General features: G+C 36.7%; 1 protein-coding gene across 4 annotated transcripts in view; it reads left to right on the plus strand.

Annotated features, from left to right (window-relative positions):
- The window catches only part of LOC149542784 (sterol 3-beta-glucosyltransferase UGT80B1-like), a 126148-nt gene that overhangs the window by 81231 nt on the left and 24964 nt on the right, over positions 1-19953 (plus strand). For all 4 annotated transcript variants that reach the window (XM_089797679.1, XM_089797681.1, XM_089797680.1 and 1 more), the window contains exons 11-14: positions 6052-6154; positions 6789-6865; positions 7228-7275; positions 9520-9669. In XM_089797679.1, coding sequence (XP_089653805.1) covers positions 6052-6154; positions 6789-6865; positions 7228-7275; positions 9520-9669 — 378 coding nt within the window. The remainder of the gene's footprint in view (positions 1-6051; positions 6155-6788; positions 6866-7227; positions 7276-9519; positions 9670-19953) is intronic.

Genomic DNA, 19953 nt, shown 5'->3' on the forward strand with positions numbered 1-19953 from the left:
CATCAAGGGTATAGGGCAATAAAATGATTCACATAAAAGCATTATGTGAAGCATGTCACAAGGCTAAGACTAAAACGTCGAAAGACAGATGGAATGCTGCAAAATTATATCTTTAAAAGTTCCTTCAAATCAGGACCACTCTGTATAGTTTCTTAAAATGTGATTGTTGTATTTGCTTTCCTAATCGAGGAAATCATTTCCCCTTAGCTAGGAACTTAGCATCTTGGCCTAAGGTAAGATATGTTAATGATGCATGTTGAGTAGAGAGAAATTACCTAGCCTCAAAATTCAGTTCAGGAAGGAATTTGTCATAACCACCTTCACCTTAAATTGTTAACAAAAGTTGGTTTCAGAGTTAATATTTTATAATTCATTCGTTTTCATAACCTTTCCAATTACACCACCTCACTTTGGCATTTTTTATTTATTGAAGATATGGAGTGCATGGTAGATAACAGTAAATCTTTGTAGTTACTCCCAATTTATATTGAGATTTATGTGATTGCATTATGTGCATTTGAAGAAATCTTTGTGAGCCTAATGAAATAAGATCACAAAGGCCAATACGGACTTGGTCATTATAATTTTTTTGAGTAAAAATACCCTATTTAAATAAAGTAAGAAGTGAATAGGTGGAAAAATAGTAGTTATTCTTTTCCTTGGGAAAAAACTTGGCAAAGGTAAAGATAATATTTTATATAAAATTTACTGCAATCCAAAAAATGTAGGAATGAAAATGAAGAATAACTGAATTTAAAAAAATATTTGAAACCACCTTAATTGCATAGAAAGGGAGAGGATGGAAGAAAACTAGTCTACAACATGGAGTTTGAAATATAGATTTTTTCCATTAGTTTTGAGATTGCTGATTACAATGCTCACGGCATGGTGTATTACTTCATTTTTCAGCATAAAAATTTGAACCTCAGTTTCAATTGCACATTTCAAAATATGAATTTCATCTAAGAAAGTACAAACTACAAAGCAATACAAAGCGGACGAGGGCATTGAGCTAAGCTTGTCAAGTATGATGCACTAGGGGATGCAGTTCTTGATAATCAAGCTCCAAAATTATGCTCTCTTGTGATTTGATCTAAGTGCTCTTATCAAATACTTCAAACTCTCTGAAGATAGAAGGGTAATCATCATAAAATGTGGCATCATTTGCAATGCATTTTGAATTTGGATAACTCTTTTTTGGGTTAATTTAGTTGTTCATTTTTGGTGAGTTTGGCGAGTCTAGTGGCACTTGGTAGTCGAGGCCAAACTCAGTCAGGGTGCCTCATCCCAGACTTGCCAAGTTTTGGCGAGTCTTGGCGAGTCCCATTTCCTTGGTTTTACGGTTTACCACATTCCAAAAACTCTCTCAAGTAGACGAATGACATGGCTGTCTCAAAATGCACATTGCCATCCATTGTAAGATTTTAGGAATCTTTGCTCAAATAATTGCATTATTTGGTTAGCAAAAGAAAAAATTTAACAATATTCTATCATTGAAAATATCTTCAAGCACTGAAACGAGGATTATACTTTTTAGAGATGAAAAACGAGAAATTGATTGCAAATGCATAGTTTCAAAGTATGCCTGCTTTCTGTGGCAAAAAACCTTCTTCCCTACTAACATGGCAGCCACTGTGCTATTGATAACAGTGTAAAGAAAAGCACCTCAATGCATTGGAAAAGGCCCTAATTTTATTTCTTTAGTAAGATTGAAAGAGGACCATAAAACACTTGATTTAGGAAGTATTGAGAAAAATGCAGGGATGAATGCATTTGCCTATCCCACCTTTGATCAATAACTTTATCAGTATGCACATGCCCCACTCATGATCCATCTTTGTATTAGTATCCTTTTTTGCTCTATCCATGGCTTCATAAAAGTAGTTCATTGGAGATTCCTTTTATTGAGTGGTCATAAAACTTTGATTGAAGGGTCTGAAAACAGCACATTCTTCTTTCCCTCTCTTCAAATACTTGTGGCAAAAACGCAGTTTACCACAATTTGGCCATCCATATTATCAACAAACCAAAACTCTAATCACTTATGGGAAATGAAGATTCATTTTTAAATTGACCTTCTAGGTAATGAGAGTTTGCAATGTAAGGAAGTGGGTGGCAAATCTTGTGGCCCATAGCTAAAGAAGTTGCCTTCCATTTTTACACCCTTGTGTGATTGTAGATGGATTTTGTGATGCTTTTGACTTCCTCCACTATATATTTATCTCATTGACTTTGTCCAATGGCTTCTAGGTTCAGATTAGCCAATGAGTTGTGTATGGACTCCAAAAGAAACATATTTTTCCATCAATAGTCTCCCAACAACAACGCAACCAATAATATTTATATTATTTATACCACCTCTCAATTACAGTAATTATTAAATATGTTAATTATGCATTGATCTTGTAAACACGATGCCAAACTGCCATGCAACCAAGAAATTGATGAGTATTTTTTCTTCGATTCATCCAACCATTTTAAATTATTGTGCAACTTGTCTTATTCCTGCTGATGGCTCACAATGACAGTTCTTGAATGCTCAACTACATTTATCAACATGCATGTTCAAACACTTGAAGGAATGAGTCTTGAACCTAGGACTTGCAAATGCAGTGACATCATAGTTACCTGCTCTAAAATTTTGTTTAGGTTTTGGGAGGTTAGAAGATTTCAAATATTTGGGGTTTTGTGAAATTTGTGTAGGAATTGAAATTTTTGATCAAATTTGAGAAATCTAGTTAAAACTTTGTGGATCTATTATGAAGGGCATCCACTATGGCTTGTTGGTATGAGAAACTTGACAATATGGAATGACATGCTAGAATTGCACCACAAATTTCTAATGGTGTCCTTTTTGGTCTTCTTCTGCATATTCCTCTTCCATGTTGTTTTCTTTAAAGATGGCTGTGCTAATTGTTGTATATGGTGCAAACTAGGTATTAATGTTTTCCCTTGTGTTAGATTAGAAGAAGGTACATAAAAATCTTTGTCATATGCAGTTTGCTATGATTGGTCTTCCTCATGAAAATGATCAGCTTTGGCTTCATGAGGAATTGATATAATTGGTGTACCTGCCCTTTCCTTCTTTGCCTTTGTGAATAGGCATAATAAACTGTCGAGGCTTGATAGGTGACATTTCGAGGGCACTTATTGATTAGGCATAAAAACCATCAAGGCCTTATAGGTGAACATTTAGAGGGCTCTTATTGCCAATCTTCACGTCTGGACTCCATTGCTAAATTCCATTTGAAGATAAAAATGCCTTGATTGCATACGAAACTGAAAAAATTTCACTTCACTTTGATTGTATTGGGGATCAATATGTCTAATTCCCATGTCAAATTCTCATGCAATATGATGTCCAAATTCACTATAATATTAGGGTTTGGGATTTCAAATATTTGAAGGCCTTAACTTGTTCCTGAACACTTCTAGCAGAAATCCTTATTGCTCCATCATAATCACTCCCACCTTTTGATATACCTACATATTTAATGATATTACCTGATATACACCAGCTCTCTACATACCTAAATGCACAAATCATAAAGTGAAAATACTAAATAGTCAAATAAATTAAAGTTAATCACTTTCAAGTTAATTAATAATTAAAAGAAAGAGGGATGAATATTCCTAATAAAATAAAAAGAAAAATTATAATTACTTTTTAGTGTTTATGGAAAAAGGGAAACTGTTGGAGAAAAGAATTCATTCTATCATTGCTGAAATTTCAGAAACTCTTGTCCAAAGCTCTGGTTCAAGATCTCTTGCGAAGACAAAAACCCTCCTAGAGCTTTGGAAATTGGAGGGAAATAACTCTTTGATTTCATGAGTCACCTCATTTAAATGCCAAAATTTGGATTCATGGGTATTTACAGATTTTTTTAAAATTTCAGTTGCAAGTGACAGGATTATTTGTTTCAGCAGATCTATAAATTGAATGAGTTGGTCAATCTATTGACTTGGCCATCAAGAGTTAGAAATAGTAATAATAAAAAAACTGTCCCTATGTTGCCATACTGATTCATTTGCAAAAAGTCAGTCGTATGAAGATTGAGGGGTGCCTTGAAGTTTCAAAGGGGAAGAAAATAATGATTTCAGTCCAATGCAAGTTGAAGGAATCATTGGGTTTTGAGGTAGTTGAAGGGAACTCAAATAAAGTTTTCTGTGGTCAGTGCACTGCATCTACAATCGAAGAAGCCTTAAAATATTTTTCTCAAGATTTTCTGGAATTTGATGTCAATGCAATGCAGAAAAAGAATGAAAAATCAAATCAAATGGATCATAGATCATAGGACAAAAAATGTTTAATTTAGCCCAAAAATTAAGATCAACAACAATAAAGAGCCAAAAATAGATGCAAAAGAAACAGAATTATCCTCGGAAAACCCTTCAAGATGAAGAGAAAAAACCCAGCTACCCAACCAAAAATACCACTTTTATTGATCATAAAATGTTTTGGTGTGCAATGTTCTTCGCTTGATGTGATATTTATAACAAATAGAGACTCTTCACATTACAACCGAAGGTCTCTGAATTTCCCAAAACGTGACTTCATTTTCAAATACACAACTCTTCGTATTTCCATGCCTCAATGCATGCCATATGACACATGTCATAATTTTGAATATTACAATTATTATCATAAATGTCCTCTTCAGCTGAAGGTGACCATAACAATAATAACGTCCATATTTCTAAAGATAAAGATCTCTATTGCAGCTACAATCTTCAACACTCCCTCTTAGCAAGAGAGAGATCTTTAGCTAAACAGTCACACAAGGCTGCAACTAAAAATGTCAATGATAAAATCTAATTACATAGATTCTCAAAGAAAATAGTGCATGGAATCCCTCATCGTGAAAAAACTGCATGAATTACAATTAGTTTTCATCACGGACTCTCTCAATGTGGTGTTTGTCATGGAATCTCTCAACATGACATACCAGTAAGAGTTACAACCAGTATTCATCATGGAATCTCTCAACGTGAAGCAATCATAGACTCGCTCAACATGATTCCCAATTCCCATCATGGAATCTCTCAATGTGATGACATCATGGACTCTCTCTCTACATAATGCTCACTATGAATCTCTCATAAGTGAAAGAGTTGTCAGGTTGATGTTACAACTTTAGTTTATTTCACATAAATAAGAATTCAAAATTAACAAGAATGTAAATCACAGCTGAGATTTGTTTCCAACAGGAGTCTCAATTTCTATAATTCTTAACCAATTAACATATATGGGAATAAAGGGGATAAAGACTCCCTCTCAACCTAAATAACTTCAATCATCATAAGAAGATGGTGGATGTAACCTCCCTCGGAGGCTGAACATCTACCTTTGAACTAAGGCAACATCTTCATCTTGTAGTTTCCCAACATGAGGAAGGATAAACAAGAGAGATTAACATAGGGAACATTGCCAAATCCTATACCATTTCTAGTTGAATAACAAAATAGAATACTTATATCTTTTGCATGGACAAGCTGATTGTGTGGAACATTCACAGCTTCAGTTGACAGGATGGTTACAAAGCTGGTGGTGTACGTCCTGAGCCCCACACTACAACATGGGAGGCCCACAGTCTCAGCGCATAGCATGAGTGAAATAAAATCAGTATCAACAAAATAGAAACACTGACTAGTAATCTTGTATCTGAGACTATTATTCAAATTCGTTATCAAGAGGATGTTTTGTATAATTTATTGCAGGCGTTATTGTCTGAATCAATATGTGGTTAATAATTAATGTCATGCTTGCAACTTGTTAGTGCCATAAGATATATTTGTGAATCCTTTTTAATTTATATTTTTTATTTATGCAAGTTGCTATATCTCAAAAAATGCTATTCTGGTATCTCATTTGTGTCAACACAAAGCTCAAATCTTACATTTTCGTTTCAGATATCTTGATTTTAAATACAAGTATTGCTAATTTGCTACTTCTCTTGGCTCACTTTTGAGTGGATGGTTATGTATTATATGCTTGACAATTTTGTTACGGCCTGCAATTTTAACAAATAGAGCTCTTGCCATTTTGTCAAGCCTCTTGAAGATCCATTGAAGACCACCAGGATCATCCTTGAGGCATTAAAAGAGACAAACCAAAGAGGAATTATTGACAAAGGATGGGGCAATCTTGGAAATTGTAAGCCTTATTCCTCAATACTACCTTATTTTTCTGCAGTTTATCTCTTTTTCTATAAGTAACATTTCTCTTGATCTTTTCTTTTTTCCCAATTTTAACCGACTTCTTTCCAATGTACACATGGTTAGCGTTTCAGTTGTGACATTGGAGGAGTGGCTTATATATATTATACTCGAACATATTAGGATTTCATTAGTTTCACAATAAGGTCATGTTGAAAGCTCACTTGGAAAAGGTAGATGTGTTGATTTTTCATACTCTAATTTCCCAGAAGCTTTTCACTTTCCTTCACCAATGTGTTCCATTGTGTGCTTTTTTAATTTTGTAATCTCCAAACTTTGGATGAATGTACACCCTTGAATCTATACCACAATTTTATGTAAACAGCTACGATTTACCTATTGAATTTCACTATTCTTCAGGGTCAGCCTAGGGATCAGTGCTTGTGTGAGATCTTTTTCCAGGCATGCTTCTTTATAAAATACACAAATGTAAAACTTCACTAATCTGCACAAATTTGAAACTCTACTATGGACAGAATCTTTTCCCTGTAACTTGTATCTTTTTTAAAGTAAATAAATATATTTTTTCATTCTACATTATTTTACCTAAGCATTTGATTTGCACTTTGCAGTTAATGAGATTCCAAAGCATGTCTTCCTTCTTGAAGATTGTCCACATGATTGGCTGTTCCCTCAATGTGTTGCTGTGGTATGTAGTATTTCTATTATTTTAGAAGATTTTATAGTAAGCCTGTATAGGTGGAAACAGTTTCACCTTATTAAAGTTTTAAACTTTTCTCCCTCAATATTTTGTTTAGCGATTTCGTGGTTTGATTCTTGCGCTTTATTATATTTAGACTTAATTTTGAAAAACATCTAGTTCAATTGGAATAACGATCAAAAAATTTGTTGGTTATGAATGAATTGTTTTAACTTTTAATAGTTGTAATGTTTCTGTGTTGGTTATGGATGTTAGGAGGAACTTGAAAGCGTTTCCTATTTTCAGGCAATTAGTCTGTTATTATATTCATTATCCTTCTTGATTGTAACCTACTTATTGCTTCTGAACAGATCCACCATGGCGGAGCTGGTACAACAGCTGCAGGTTTAAGAGCAGGGGTAATTGACGAGACCTCTTTCTGGGTGTTGGTTCTCATCTTCAATTCTTTGTGGTCCATGATTGTTGTCCCACTCTTTGTTCTTTTGGATTTGACTAGTACTTCACTCTATTTAACTCTGACCTGTAGTGATATGCTTGGAAATCCAGAACATATTTTCTATCTTGATCTCTGTTCTACAGGAGTTATCATTAGATTCCAAGTAGTACACTACATACTTAAGTGTGTACTAAACTCTACTAACTTTTTGTAAAAATCTTTCCTAGCAATTCTCCAAATAAATGGTGTGCAATTGAGAGCAGAATACTTAAAGCAAAACTGGATGGTCACAGATATGAATTCAAATATGGAGATAGTATCGCCCATTTTTTAAGACCCCTAATATGGATATGGCCAGATAAGAAATTCATGAAAACCAGAGATATTTATCACAATCTTCTAAGTTATTAGAGGTGTTTTTCATTTCTTTAAAAGCAACATGGACACATAATTGCTATTTAAATAATTACAAGTTGATTTAACAATTTACTATATACAAAAAAAATTAGAAAAAATACAAATGATAAGCTATAATTGAATTGATAATAATGTTATTTGAATCTAAACTAAGATAAAATAAAGTAAAATTTAGATATTAATTAAAAAACTAATAGAAAGAACTAAATAAACATTAATTATCTAAATTCTTAAAATAAAATTTCACAAAAAACAGAATTAAAAATAAAAATTGCATGAATCAAGTTTTTAATATTGAGTTTTCGAAGTTTTATTTCAATTTAAAAAAAAATCGAGTCCCACAGTATCTGACGGGACTGGAAAATTAGTGGATTTTGGGCACATGTCAATATAGTATCTGATGGATATATGTATGCAGTATATGGAGGATATGTGTGTATCTGGCTACTTTGTTTTAAAGAGGCCCAGAACAAGTTCTTTGCCTTCTTTTTTACAAAGTAAAAATCATAACTCCTTGAGGGCAATATATATTTCATTCTTATGGAGAACTTAACAATATTTCTATGAATATATGGAAATTTTAATAAGTTTATTTTTTGGGCAGTCTAGCAGACTTCTGTTTTGTAGAATCTAGTACTAGCAAAAGCTTGTGGACAAACAGAAGACTGATAAACTTGTACAATAGAAGTAATGCGTTATAATCTGGAACAATAATAGAATAAGTAGAAAGCAAAGACAATATATAGTATTTTCACCTGCGAAGATCCTCTTAGGTTAAAAAAACCTTAGCATAGTAAAACTAATTTATGTTTGCAAAAAATCACTTATTCTAATAAAATAATAGAACTTTCTTACTTCATGCTTAAGTGTCTATGGATATAAACAGCCACATCAAAAGCAATTTTACAGATAGTGTGATTCATGTGAAAGATAAAGGATTGGCTTCAAAGTAAGGCCAAAATAAGAAAAATCTCAAAAAATAGCAGCCATAATTTTATTTTTCAAAAAAAATGCAAACACATTTTTTGAGATCATTGCTGGGGTTGGCCCCACCCTACTTTAAAAATGGAAAATGTACAACACGTATCCAACAAAGATAAGGTGAAAAACTGAAAATGGTAGCTCCTAGATAGTAGCAACTAGCTAAAGGTTTTAGTTATTTCAAAGGGCTCCACTAGTTATGTGGGGCCACATGAGATTATTATGTCTGAGTGATCATGGTTACGGAGTCATAAGGAAGAATATTAATCAACCCAATGAGAACCCATGGAAGACACCAAAATTTGGATTAAAAAATTCTCTGGATTAATTGATCGAAAATCATATTCTTTATATGCAAGATCAAAAAGATGATAACAATTGATAGCAATAGCATGGAGTGAAAAAAGGAGCTTATAGTACAAAATAATTGAAATTAACAAGGGTGGTAACATAAAACGAGTAAATCCTAAACATTTCTGAAAAGAAAATGTGAGATCACTTTTTTCAATCAATTGTCTGGTGCATATGCATTTTTTTAATGTACAGTATTGATTTAATTGCATAGTTTGGTGTTTGCCCATGGGCAACATGCAGTGCATCAATTGAAAAACATCAACTGTTTTATCAATATGTTAATTTTAATGTTTGACTTGAATGTTATTGTTTATAACAGTATTTTAGGGCACTTGTGGTATTATTGTCAAGTAAGAGTTTTCATAATTGATTTTTCTTGAACATTCAAGTCCATATATTTTCTATATATATCTTTTCCTGTGCAAGATCTATAGATGGGGTCCTTGTTTTGCAGTGCCCAACAACAATTGTACCATTTTTTGGTGACCAATACTTTTGGGGGGATAGAGTTCATGATAGAGGAGTTGGACCAACACCTATTCCCATCAACCTACTCACAAAGGAGGCACTTTGCGAGGCCATAAGATTCATGCTTGATCCACAGGTATAAACTTCTCTTTTGCTTATCCTTCAGATTATTTGAGGAGAGAGGTGGGGAGCTAAATAAGGCAGGAGAGAATCATTATTTTGTTTCAAATTTTGAATAATACACTTAAGCTCCATCATTTTGCCAAACTTTGTACGCTATTAATTTTGTCTGGGAAAAAAAGTGTTAGTGCTGCTGTCTGCATTTTCTTTTTCAATAGTGATACACATGATTTTCCAACAATGGAATTCGCTGCTTTCTTATGTGTATATACTCTTTAATAAATCGTTTTTTGTCTTAAATTTTAGAAATAGCTAACCAATTTGTGACACAAGAGAGATCAAACAAATATTTCATATATAGATCATAAGTCTATGTAAATGAATGAGAAGCTAATTAACTCATTTATAAATGAACAATATTCTGGATTCAAGGGTATTACCTATCAAAAAAACAAAGTTCTGGATTCAAGGATCCGTTGGAAGAGCTTTTAGACTTTAATTGTTTTAGAACAAGTAATGATCATGAATATGAAAGTTGATATTAATAAATAAATATATATGAAAGAAAAATCGCTTATTTAGAAGAGTACTTATTGTGTACCCTGAGAACACAAGAGGCATAACTACTCACAATATAGGAACTGTGGGGCAGTTGCACTTCGAAAGTGATGAATTGTTACCTACAAACTGAAAATATTGGGGAGGAAATGATTCTCTAAAAGATGTGAAAATATTGCATTTATTTGTATCGAGATGAAAATAGGATTTGTTGCAAAGCGTGTATGTTAGTTAACAGATTGGTCCCTTTCAACATGATTATGAAACACAAACTGTTTTTAACAGTTGGACAAATCACTGTTACATTAGTGATTCGCCTCTGAATTTTAGAGGCACAACTCCGTCACTACTTCGGGTGTGCTCGTAATAAAAAAGAAATAAAGGCAACTAACACTCAGTCATCACCATGATACGAATGGGATTATGAAATTATAAAAAGAGGGGAAAAAGAGATAAATGACACAGAGATCCTACTCAAACCTCACAAGAAACTATAATTATGAAAATCCCTTCCAGATGGCATATGCAAGTCAGAACTCAAAGATTTGAAGATTTATAGCCACAGCCAGATATAATGGAGGTAATCATGAACAATTGCAACTTCTCATAGGAATATTACAATTGCAAAGACAAGAAATAAATGCAAAGATTTACATTGCCTCTCATTTCTCGATTAAATTGAAATTCAAAGACTCAATATCTCCATACAAAGATTGTGTTCAGAAAGAAAATCACAGCTTCTTTCTTTCTACAAAACTGAAATCTAACATTCCTTGACTTTGATTGAGTCTCACTCATACCTCACAGGGAAAGCGGGATCAGAAACCCGATCCTCAAAAATGTCTCTCCATTATGTATTTAGAGATTCCTTGATGAGACCTTTTGGTTGAACTTCTAGAACCATTTCTTTATTTTGAAGAATTAATTATAAATAATAGACTTTTCATATCCTCACGCATACATTTTAATCCACTTGCGAGTCTAACCATCCTCAATCTGTAAGATTGAATAATTTGACAGTATCTTGCAAAATATCAATAAACTGTATCAATTATTAATTGCCTCATAGGAAAGGACTTGCGGTTTTAGGTGGCCCCATGCAGCTAGTGTAGACTGATCTTGAATATGATTATCATCAGGATCACAAATGCTGTTGTTTGGCAGTTCAGAAGAGGCTAGGTTTGGCCTTTGAAAGGTGAAGGTTGGAAGTTTCTCCTCAGGCCATGTTGCACAAGTTAAGTGAGCCCAGCGTCCACAGGTTGTTTTCTTCATTGCATCTCCAGTGATGGGGTACGAACAACACAGGCCATCTTTTGGGTGCTTGATGGGGACACAACCCAAGAATAGAATGGACACAACAGAAAAGGGAAATTGTATTAACTGAGAAAATAAGCTAGTACAAACAGTACAAGAAAATAAACTTCAAAACATGCCCTAAGGGCTTACAATAGCATAAATCTGGAGATAATTTCTCCTTTCAGTACCTCCTCTCAAACTCTACTCCGAACTGCCTTTTACAATGCCAGAAATCTCCTTGAATAGATCCCGGAGGGTTAAGGACTAGGAGTACATTCTAGAAAGTGCTAGTAGGCTTCCACCGACCAAATAGAAGGTTCCAGAAGCTGCGTTAGAAGTCGGTGCAAATCTAGAAGAATCCAGAAATGGTAACTGAACTTTCGGGAGGCATAACTTTTGAACCGTAGCTCCGATTGACGAACCGTTTACATTTTCGGAAAGCTCTCGAAGCGCTCTATAGTCCTATGGACCAGCTTCGCTCGTCCCCCATTTTTCGGCCCTTTTCGAGGTTATTTAATGCCCCTAACCTGACTTCAAAGCATTCTTAGGAGGTCTCCAAAACTCGAAAAACTGCAATAACTTTCAAACCGTGGGGCCTTTTGACCTGATTCTTTTTCTGGAATGCTCTAAATCACAATTACATTCATCTGGCCAATTTACACCTTCTAGGTCACCAAAATGATGGCCAAATTGCATGCTCCTATTTTTTCAGGATTTTCTAGCACACTGATAGTTGAACTGTGAGAGTTGGAACCTTTATTTGACCCAAATGGGTATCCAAAAATGTAAAGACATGAAACAGAAACTAAGTCTAAGTACATTTTTTTTTTTGGGTGACATAGGATTGCCCTTATACCTCTGGATGCTCCTGCATCAGACACCCAGGGTAGATTGAAAAGTGACCCTGTCACTTTATGGATGGTAGAGGAAATCCAAAATGGGAAACCTCAGTTGCTGAAATCCAAGTTGAGTCCTCGATCGGCCGTCCTTTCCATTTGACCAAATACTCTTCATACTGCCTGTTTCTGGCACTCCTACCCACACGATGATCTAGAATGTCTTCCATCTCCTCCTTAGAAGCAGGAATTGGATATGGCTCTAACACCAGCTTCTCATCTGCACCACCATCATCATGATACTCTGTTAAATTTGCAATGTTGAAAATGGGAGAAATGTGAATACCATCTGGCAGCTCCACCTCATATGCATTTCCTGAGTCATGCTTCTTCAGAATTTTGCAGGGGCCAAATTTCTTCATTTTCAGCTTGTTGTAAGTACCGGCTGGAAATCTTTCTTTTCGTAAGTGCACCATGACTAAATCTCCTACTTGGAATTCCTTATGTCTTCTCCTTTGATCAGCCCTAGCTTTATACTCTTGATTCATCTTGGTAATGTGTGCTTGAACCTTCTCATGTAGACGCCTGATATGTTCAGCAAATTCCTCAGCTTCAGCACTTGTCCTCTCCCCTTGTTCTATTTTCCTCAGCTCTGGTGCAGTCCTTGGGCTATTCCCATATACAATTTGGAATGGTGATTTTCTAGTACTCCTATTTATAGAGTTATTGTAAGCAAACTCTGCTTGTGGTAGAATCAAATCACATGCCTTGGGCTTATCCCCAACTAAACATCTCAGCAAATTGCCCAGACTTCTGTTTACCACTTCTGTTTGACCGTCAGTTTGTGGGTGATGCGTGGAACTGAATTTCAAGTCTGTTCTCAACTTTTTCCACAATGTCCTCCAGAAATACCCCACAAATTTAGTATCTCTGTCAGAAACTATACTCCTTGGAAGACCATGTAGTCTTACCACCTCTTTGAAAAACAAGTCTGCAATATGGACAACATCATGAGTTTTGTGGCATGGAATGGAATGTGACATTTTGGAGAATCTATCAACCACCACAAATACTGAGTCATTACCCCTTTGTGTCCTTGGCAATCCAAGAACAAAATCCATACTTATGTCCTCCCATGGCCTTGATGGAACAGGCAATGGCTGATATAGGCCAGTATTGTGACTAACCCCTTGGCAACTTGACAAACCTGACAACTCTGTACAAACTTCTTCACATCTTGTGAAATTTGAGGCCAAAAATAATGTTCTCTAAGAATGGCAATGGTCTTATCTCGATCAAAATGTCCTGCCATCCCTCCGCTGTGTTTCTCCTTAATCAAATTTTCCCTCATGGAACTCCTTGGAATGCACAATTGACTACCTTTGAACAACATGCCATCTTGAATCAAATAGTCTAACCACTTGGTTCTATCTACAGCAACAGGTTCTTTACAAGCTTTCCATGTTTCAGCAAAATCAGGATCCTCGGGGTACATATTCTTGAGTTCATCAAACCAAACTACTTCAACCTGCATTGTTGTAAGCAACAACTATCTCCTACTTAGTGCATCTGCAACCCTGTTAGATTTTCCACTTCTATGCTTCAACACAAATGTATAGCTCTGCAAGAACTCTACCCACTTCATATGCCTCTGATTCAATTTACCTTGACTATTTAGGTACTGTAATGCCTGATGATCAGTATACAAAACAAATTCCTTTGGCAATAAATAATGCCTCCATGTCTTTAAGGCCTGAACTATTTCATAGAACTCTTGATCATAAACAGAATACTTCTTCTTTGCATCATTCAATTTTTCACTAAAATATGCAATAGGCTTACCTTCTTGGCTTAATACAGCCCCAATAGCGCTGCCACTAGCATCACAATCCACCTGGAACACTTTTCTAAAATCTGGAAGTGCCAACACAGGTTGTTCTATTACCTTCTTCTTCAGCAATTCAAAACTTCTCGCAGCTGCTACAGTCCATTTGAACTCTTTTCTATCCCTTCTTATTGTATCAGTTAGGGGTGCACATATGCCACTGAAATTCTTAATAAACTTCCTGTAAAAACTAACCAGACCATGAAATGATCTTACCTCAGTAGCAGACCTTGGAGTAGGCCATTCCAAGATGGCTTTTACCTTCTCCGAATCCATTCGGAGACCTTCAGGTGATATAACAAACCCTAAATAGACTAACTCCCTTTTTGCAAAGTTACACTTCTTCAGATTAATTAACAATTTCTCCTCCCTTAGCCTTTCAAGGACACTACGAATATGCAGTAAATGTTCTTCCAAAGTCTTGCTGAAAATTAAAATATCATCCAAATAGACAATAACAAATTTTCCCAAGAACTTCTTAAGTACCTCATTCATGAGCCGCATGAAGGTGCTTGGGGCATTTGTCAACCCAAAGGGCATGACTAACCACTCATAAAGACCCTCCTTGGTCTTGAAGGCTGTTTTCCACTCATCTCCTTCTCGAATCCGTATCTGGTGATAACCACTCTTCAGATCTATCTTCGTGAAGTACTGAGCTCCACTCAAGCAGTCCATAATATCATCCATCCTTGGCAAAGGAAACCGGTACTTCATGGTGATCCTATTTATAGCTCGAGAATCTGTACACATCCTCCACTCTCCATCCTTCTTTGGTGCGAGTATTGCAGGTACTGCACATGGACTCAGGCTCTCTCGAATCAAGCCCTTCCTCAACAACTCCTGAACCTGTCTATTTAGCTCCTCTGTTTCAGTAGGAGTCATCCTGTGAGCAGCCTTGTTAGGCAAACTAGCACCTGGAATCAGATCTATCTGATGACTGATTTGCCTTACTGGTGGCAATCCATCTGGAACATTATCAGAGATAATATCTCCAAACTCCCCTAGTAAATCTGAAACTTCAACTGGTATTTCACTACTACCTTCTTTATCTTTCCTAGGAATCAAAGCATAGCACATATGCTGATGTTTCATGCCATCTAAAAACTTCCTTTCATCAACAAGACAAATCCTAGCACTGCTACATACCTTTTCATCTTCCTTTTTCATGGGCTTCAATTTATGGCGAACTCCATCCTTTGTTAGAGAGTATGTGTTTGCATGTCCATCATGTACTGCATGTCTATCAAACTGCCATGGTCTACCCAACAATAGATGGCAAACATCCATCGAAATAACATCACAGAGAACTTCATCATGGTAACTCCCAATTTTGAATTTTACTAAACATTGTTCACTTACCAGGACCTTATGATCATCTTTTACCCAAGCAATCCGATAGGGCTGGGGATGTTTCTCCCTCTTGAGCTTCAGCTTAGAGACCATCTCTTCTGATACCAAGTTATCAGTGCTACCACCATCAATGATCACGTCACAACATTTATTCTCACACTTGCATCTGGTACGAAACAAACTCCTCCGTTATCCTGGTTCAATCTCACCACTTAGTAGGACTCTTTCATTTACCAAGGTCTCTCCTCTTTCTGCATCCTCTGAATGTGATGATTGTGCATCCTCATCTACATGAGCAACCCTAGCTTGGCCCTCAGCTCTCCTATCTGTTCTTCCTTGTCGTTGCGGGCATTCAAAGGCACGATGACCTTCTTCATTGCAATGGAAACAGGTACCATGAAAGTCTCCTCTTCCTTGTCCACGTCCTCTACCTCTTCCTCTCTGATTTCCAAAGTCTTGATCATGGGAGCGGTTGAAACCCTCATTCCTCTAGTTCCTGCTAGTACCCACATCTTCATTTTTCTTTTGGGTTTCATTGCGGCCTCCAGATGATCTACCGCTTCCCCTTCCTCCTTGACTGCGCCCTCTTTGTCTTCCTTCAAACCTTTTATTCAGCTTCTCTTCAACTCGTAGGGAAATCTGGTATGCCTCTTCAACGCCGGTCATTCTTACCAGACTTAATTCCTCCTGGATGCTAGGTCGCAACCCACTGATATAACGAGCAACCTTCTCCTTATTTGCTTCTGCATGCCCCGCTCTAATCAAGAGTCAGTAAAATTCCTCTGTATATTCTTGGACTGATCTTCTTGGACTAATCTTGCTTTAGCCCATGCATCTTCTTAAACAAATCAAGCTCGTAGTCCACAGGAATGAACTGCTTCTTCAATTTGTCCACCATGCGATCCCATCTTGTGATCTTCTCCTTTCCTCTTCTATTTCTTTCCAATTGAACCTCTTGCCACCAGATTTTGTCATGGCCTTTCAGTTTGGCCTTTGCAAACTTAACCCTATCTGGGTCCCTGATATCCTCATACTCAAAGTATTCTTCCAGTTCATTGATCCAATCGATCAACTCATCTGGTTTCAGATTTCTTGAAAATACACCCACTTCAATTGTAGGTCTTTTCCCAAACTTAGTAATGGCCCTAAAAAGCCTTTCCTCTGCATGATTCAGAACTTCCCCGTCAAATTCCCCTTCTGGTTCCATTACTTCTTCTCCATTGTCATCCTCACTGTCGTCACCTGCGGCAACATTTGCTCCTCTACGGAGCTCCTCTTGCAATGCCTGTACCTGCCTTTGGAGGGCTCTAACCTCCTCAGGATTAATAGCTCTGGCCCTTCCACCACGCTCTCTTCGTGGAGGCATCTTCTTAACTCAAACCCACAACCACATAGTCCTGGTGCAAACTGCCTCACAGTCGGCGTTCTGTCTACACACTCAGGAAAACCTGGCTCTGATACCACTTGATGGGGACACAACCCAAGAACAGAATGGACACAACAGAAAAGGGAAATTGTATTAACTGAGAAAATAAGCTAGTACAAACAGTACAGGAAAATAAACTTCAAAACATGCCCTAAGGGCTTACAATAGCATAAATCTGGAGATAATTTCTCTTTTTAGTACCTCCTCTCAAACTCTACTCCGAACTGCCTTTTACAATGCCAGAAATCTCCTTAAATAGACCCCGGAGGGTTAAGGACTAGGAGTACATTCTAGAAAGTGCTAGTAGGCTTCCATCGACCAAATAGAATGTTCCAGAAGCTGCGTTAGAAGTCGGTGCAAATTTAGAAGAATCCAGAAACGGTAATCGAATTTTCGGGAGGCATAACTTTTGAACCGTAGCTCCAATTGACGAACTGTTTACATTTTCGGAAAGCTCTCGAAGCGCTCTATAGCCCTGTGGACCAGCTTCGCTCGTCTCCCATTTTTCGGCCCTTTTCGAGGTCATTTAATGCCCCTAACCTGACTTCAAAGCATTCTTAGGAGGTCTCCAAAACCCGAAAAATTGCAATAACTTTCAAACCGTGGGGCCTTTTGACCTGATTCTTTTTCTGGAATGCTCTAAATCACAATTACATTCATCTGGCCAATTTACACCTTCTAGGTCACCAAAATGATGGCCAAATTGCATGCTCCTATTTTTTTCGGGATTTTCTAGCACACTGATAGTTGAACTGTGATAGTTGGAACCTTTATTTGACCCAAATGGGTATCCAAAAATGTAAAGACATGAAACAGAAACTAAGTCTAAGTACTTTTTTTTTTTTGGTGACATAGGATTGCCCTTATACCTCTGGATGCTCCTGCATCAGTTGTCCTTGATGACACAATTTACAATGCCAAAGCTTCCCATCCAGAGGTTCTAGCTCACCACAGCAATTCACATGCACTATCTTTCTATATTTCTCATATCGAAGAAACACAATGTTCAAATATTCCTCTTCCAAGTGACAGACACTGCATCAATCAAGGTCTTTCTACTGAACAGTAGTAGGTCTATAGCCTGCAGGCAATACCTCATCACAGTTCTGCACTACAAACTTGTTGTCCCAATCCTTGTACTCAGCATACCTGATCATGTAAAGCCTGGATAATACTAGCTATACGTTTATTTGAAAATTCAAACATATATATGAACTAGAGTTATATGACTATTATGGAAGTAATTCATAAAATACTTGCCTGATATTAACAGAGACTGAAAGGTCAATTATACAAAAGAATGAGATGATGTTTCCTTAGGAAACGATCGTAAAGAATGGAAACATTCTATTCTAGTGAAAGCAAAAAACGAAAGCAAACTAAAGCTTATTAGATATTTACAATAGATAACCATTAACTAATAATAGATGACTTATCTATTATTGTAATACCCTCCCTTAATGGTTAATCTATCTAAAACACCAAGCTGTTCTCTGAATTTGAAAAATTTATCAGGACCAAGAGGCTTGGTGAGAATGTTTGCAGTTTGATTTATGGTAGGAAATACTGCAAATCTATAGTCCCGTTTTCAATCAGCTGTTGTATGTAATGACATTAAACATCCACATGCTTGGTTCGTTCATGAAAGACTAGATTTTGTGCTAACTTGATAACGCCTTCGTTATCAACAAACAGAGTAGTCTGTCCTGCTGGTGACATTTGCATATCCCCAAGCATTCGATGAAGCCAAATAGCTTCACATCCTGCCTTAACAGTCCCTCTATATTCAAGCTCTGTAGAAAAGAGAGAAACTTCCTGTTGCTTCTTGCTGGTCCATGTGACTGCACCGAATCCCCAAACTGAACACATATCCAGATGTTGACTTTTTATCATCAACAGAGCCTGCCCAATTTGAATCTGTGAACCCACTGAGTTTAGGATTAGAATTTCGAGAGTACAAAAGTCCATAATTTGAAGTGCCCTTCACATAACGAAGCACACGCTTTGCTGCTATCCAATGATCAGCCTTAGGAGCTGTCATAAATGGTGAAATATAGTTGACTGCGAAGCTGATATTAGGCCTAGTAGCAGAGAGGTAGATGAGGCTGCCTACTAGTTGCCTGTATGTAGTATCATCAACGGAAGGAGAATCAGACTTTGCTGATAACTTGAGACCTTTCTCCATAGGTGGAGATGCAGGTTTGCAATCCTGCATACAGAATTTGTCTAACAGGGCTCTGACATATTTGGACTAAGAGATATATATACCAAAAGACTGTTGCCAAACTTCAATGCCTAGGCAATAATGCATGAGCCCAAGGTTGGTCATATCAAAAGATTGGCATAAATTCTGTTTGATTCCCTGAATCAAAGATGTCGAACTGCAAGTGATGATCAGATCATCCACATAAATAACCAGAAGGATGATGTCATTATTAGTAGTTTTGATGTATAGATTTGAGTCTGATGAACTCCTCTTGAAGCCTTGATCACTGAGGTACTTATCAATCTTGATGTACCATGCCCGAGGGGCCTACTTCAAGTCATAGAGAGCTTTTACCAATCTGAGAACTTGATGGTCTTTACCAGCAACCTTGAAACTAGGAGGCTGCGTCATGTAGACCTCTTCATGGAGATCACCATTTAAGAAAGCACTCTTGATGTCCATCTGATGGACCTTTCAGCCAAACTGTGCTGCCATGGCTAGGACTAATCTGATGATGCTCATCTTTGCAGTAGGAGCAAAGGTCTCCTCATAATCAATGCCATGATGCTAAGAAAAGCCCTTCGCCACTAAACGAGCTTTGTACTTATCCAAAGTACCATCTTATTTGTATTTGATTTTGTAGACCCATTTGCAGCTAATGGGTTTCTTCCCTGGTGGAAGATCAAAAAGGACCTAGGTGTTGTTCTTTAGCGGGCTCTGGTGTTCAAATGTCATGGCCTGTT

Source organism: Cupressus sempervirens, chromosome 8, assembly GCF_028749045.1.
Source record: "Cupressus sempervirens isolate cs-2001-9-10 chromosome 8, ASM2874904v1, whole genome shotgun sequence".
In the NCBI taxonomy this organism is placed as follows: domain Eukaryota; kingdom Viridiplantae; phylum Streptophyta; class Pinopsida; order Cupressales; family Cupressaceae; genus Cupressus; species Cupressus sempervirens.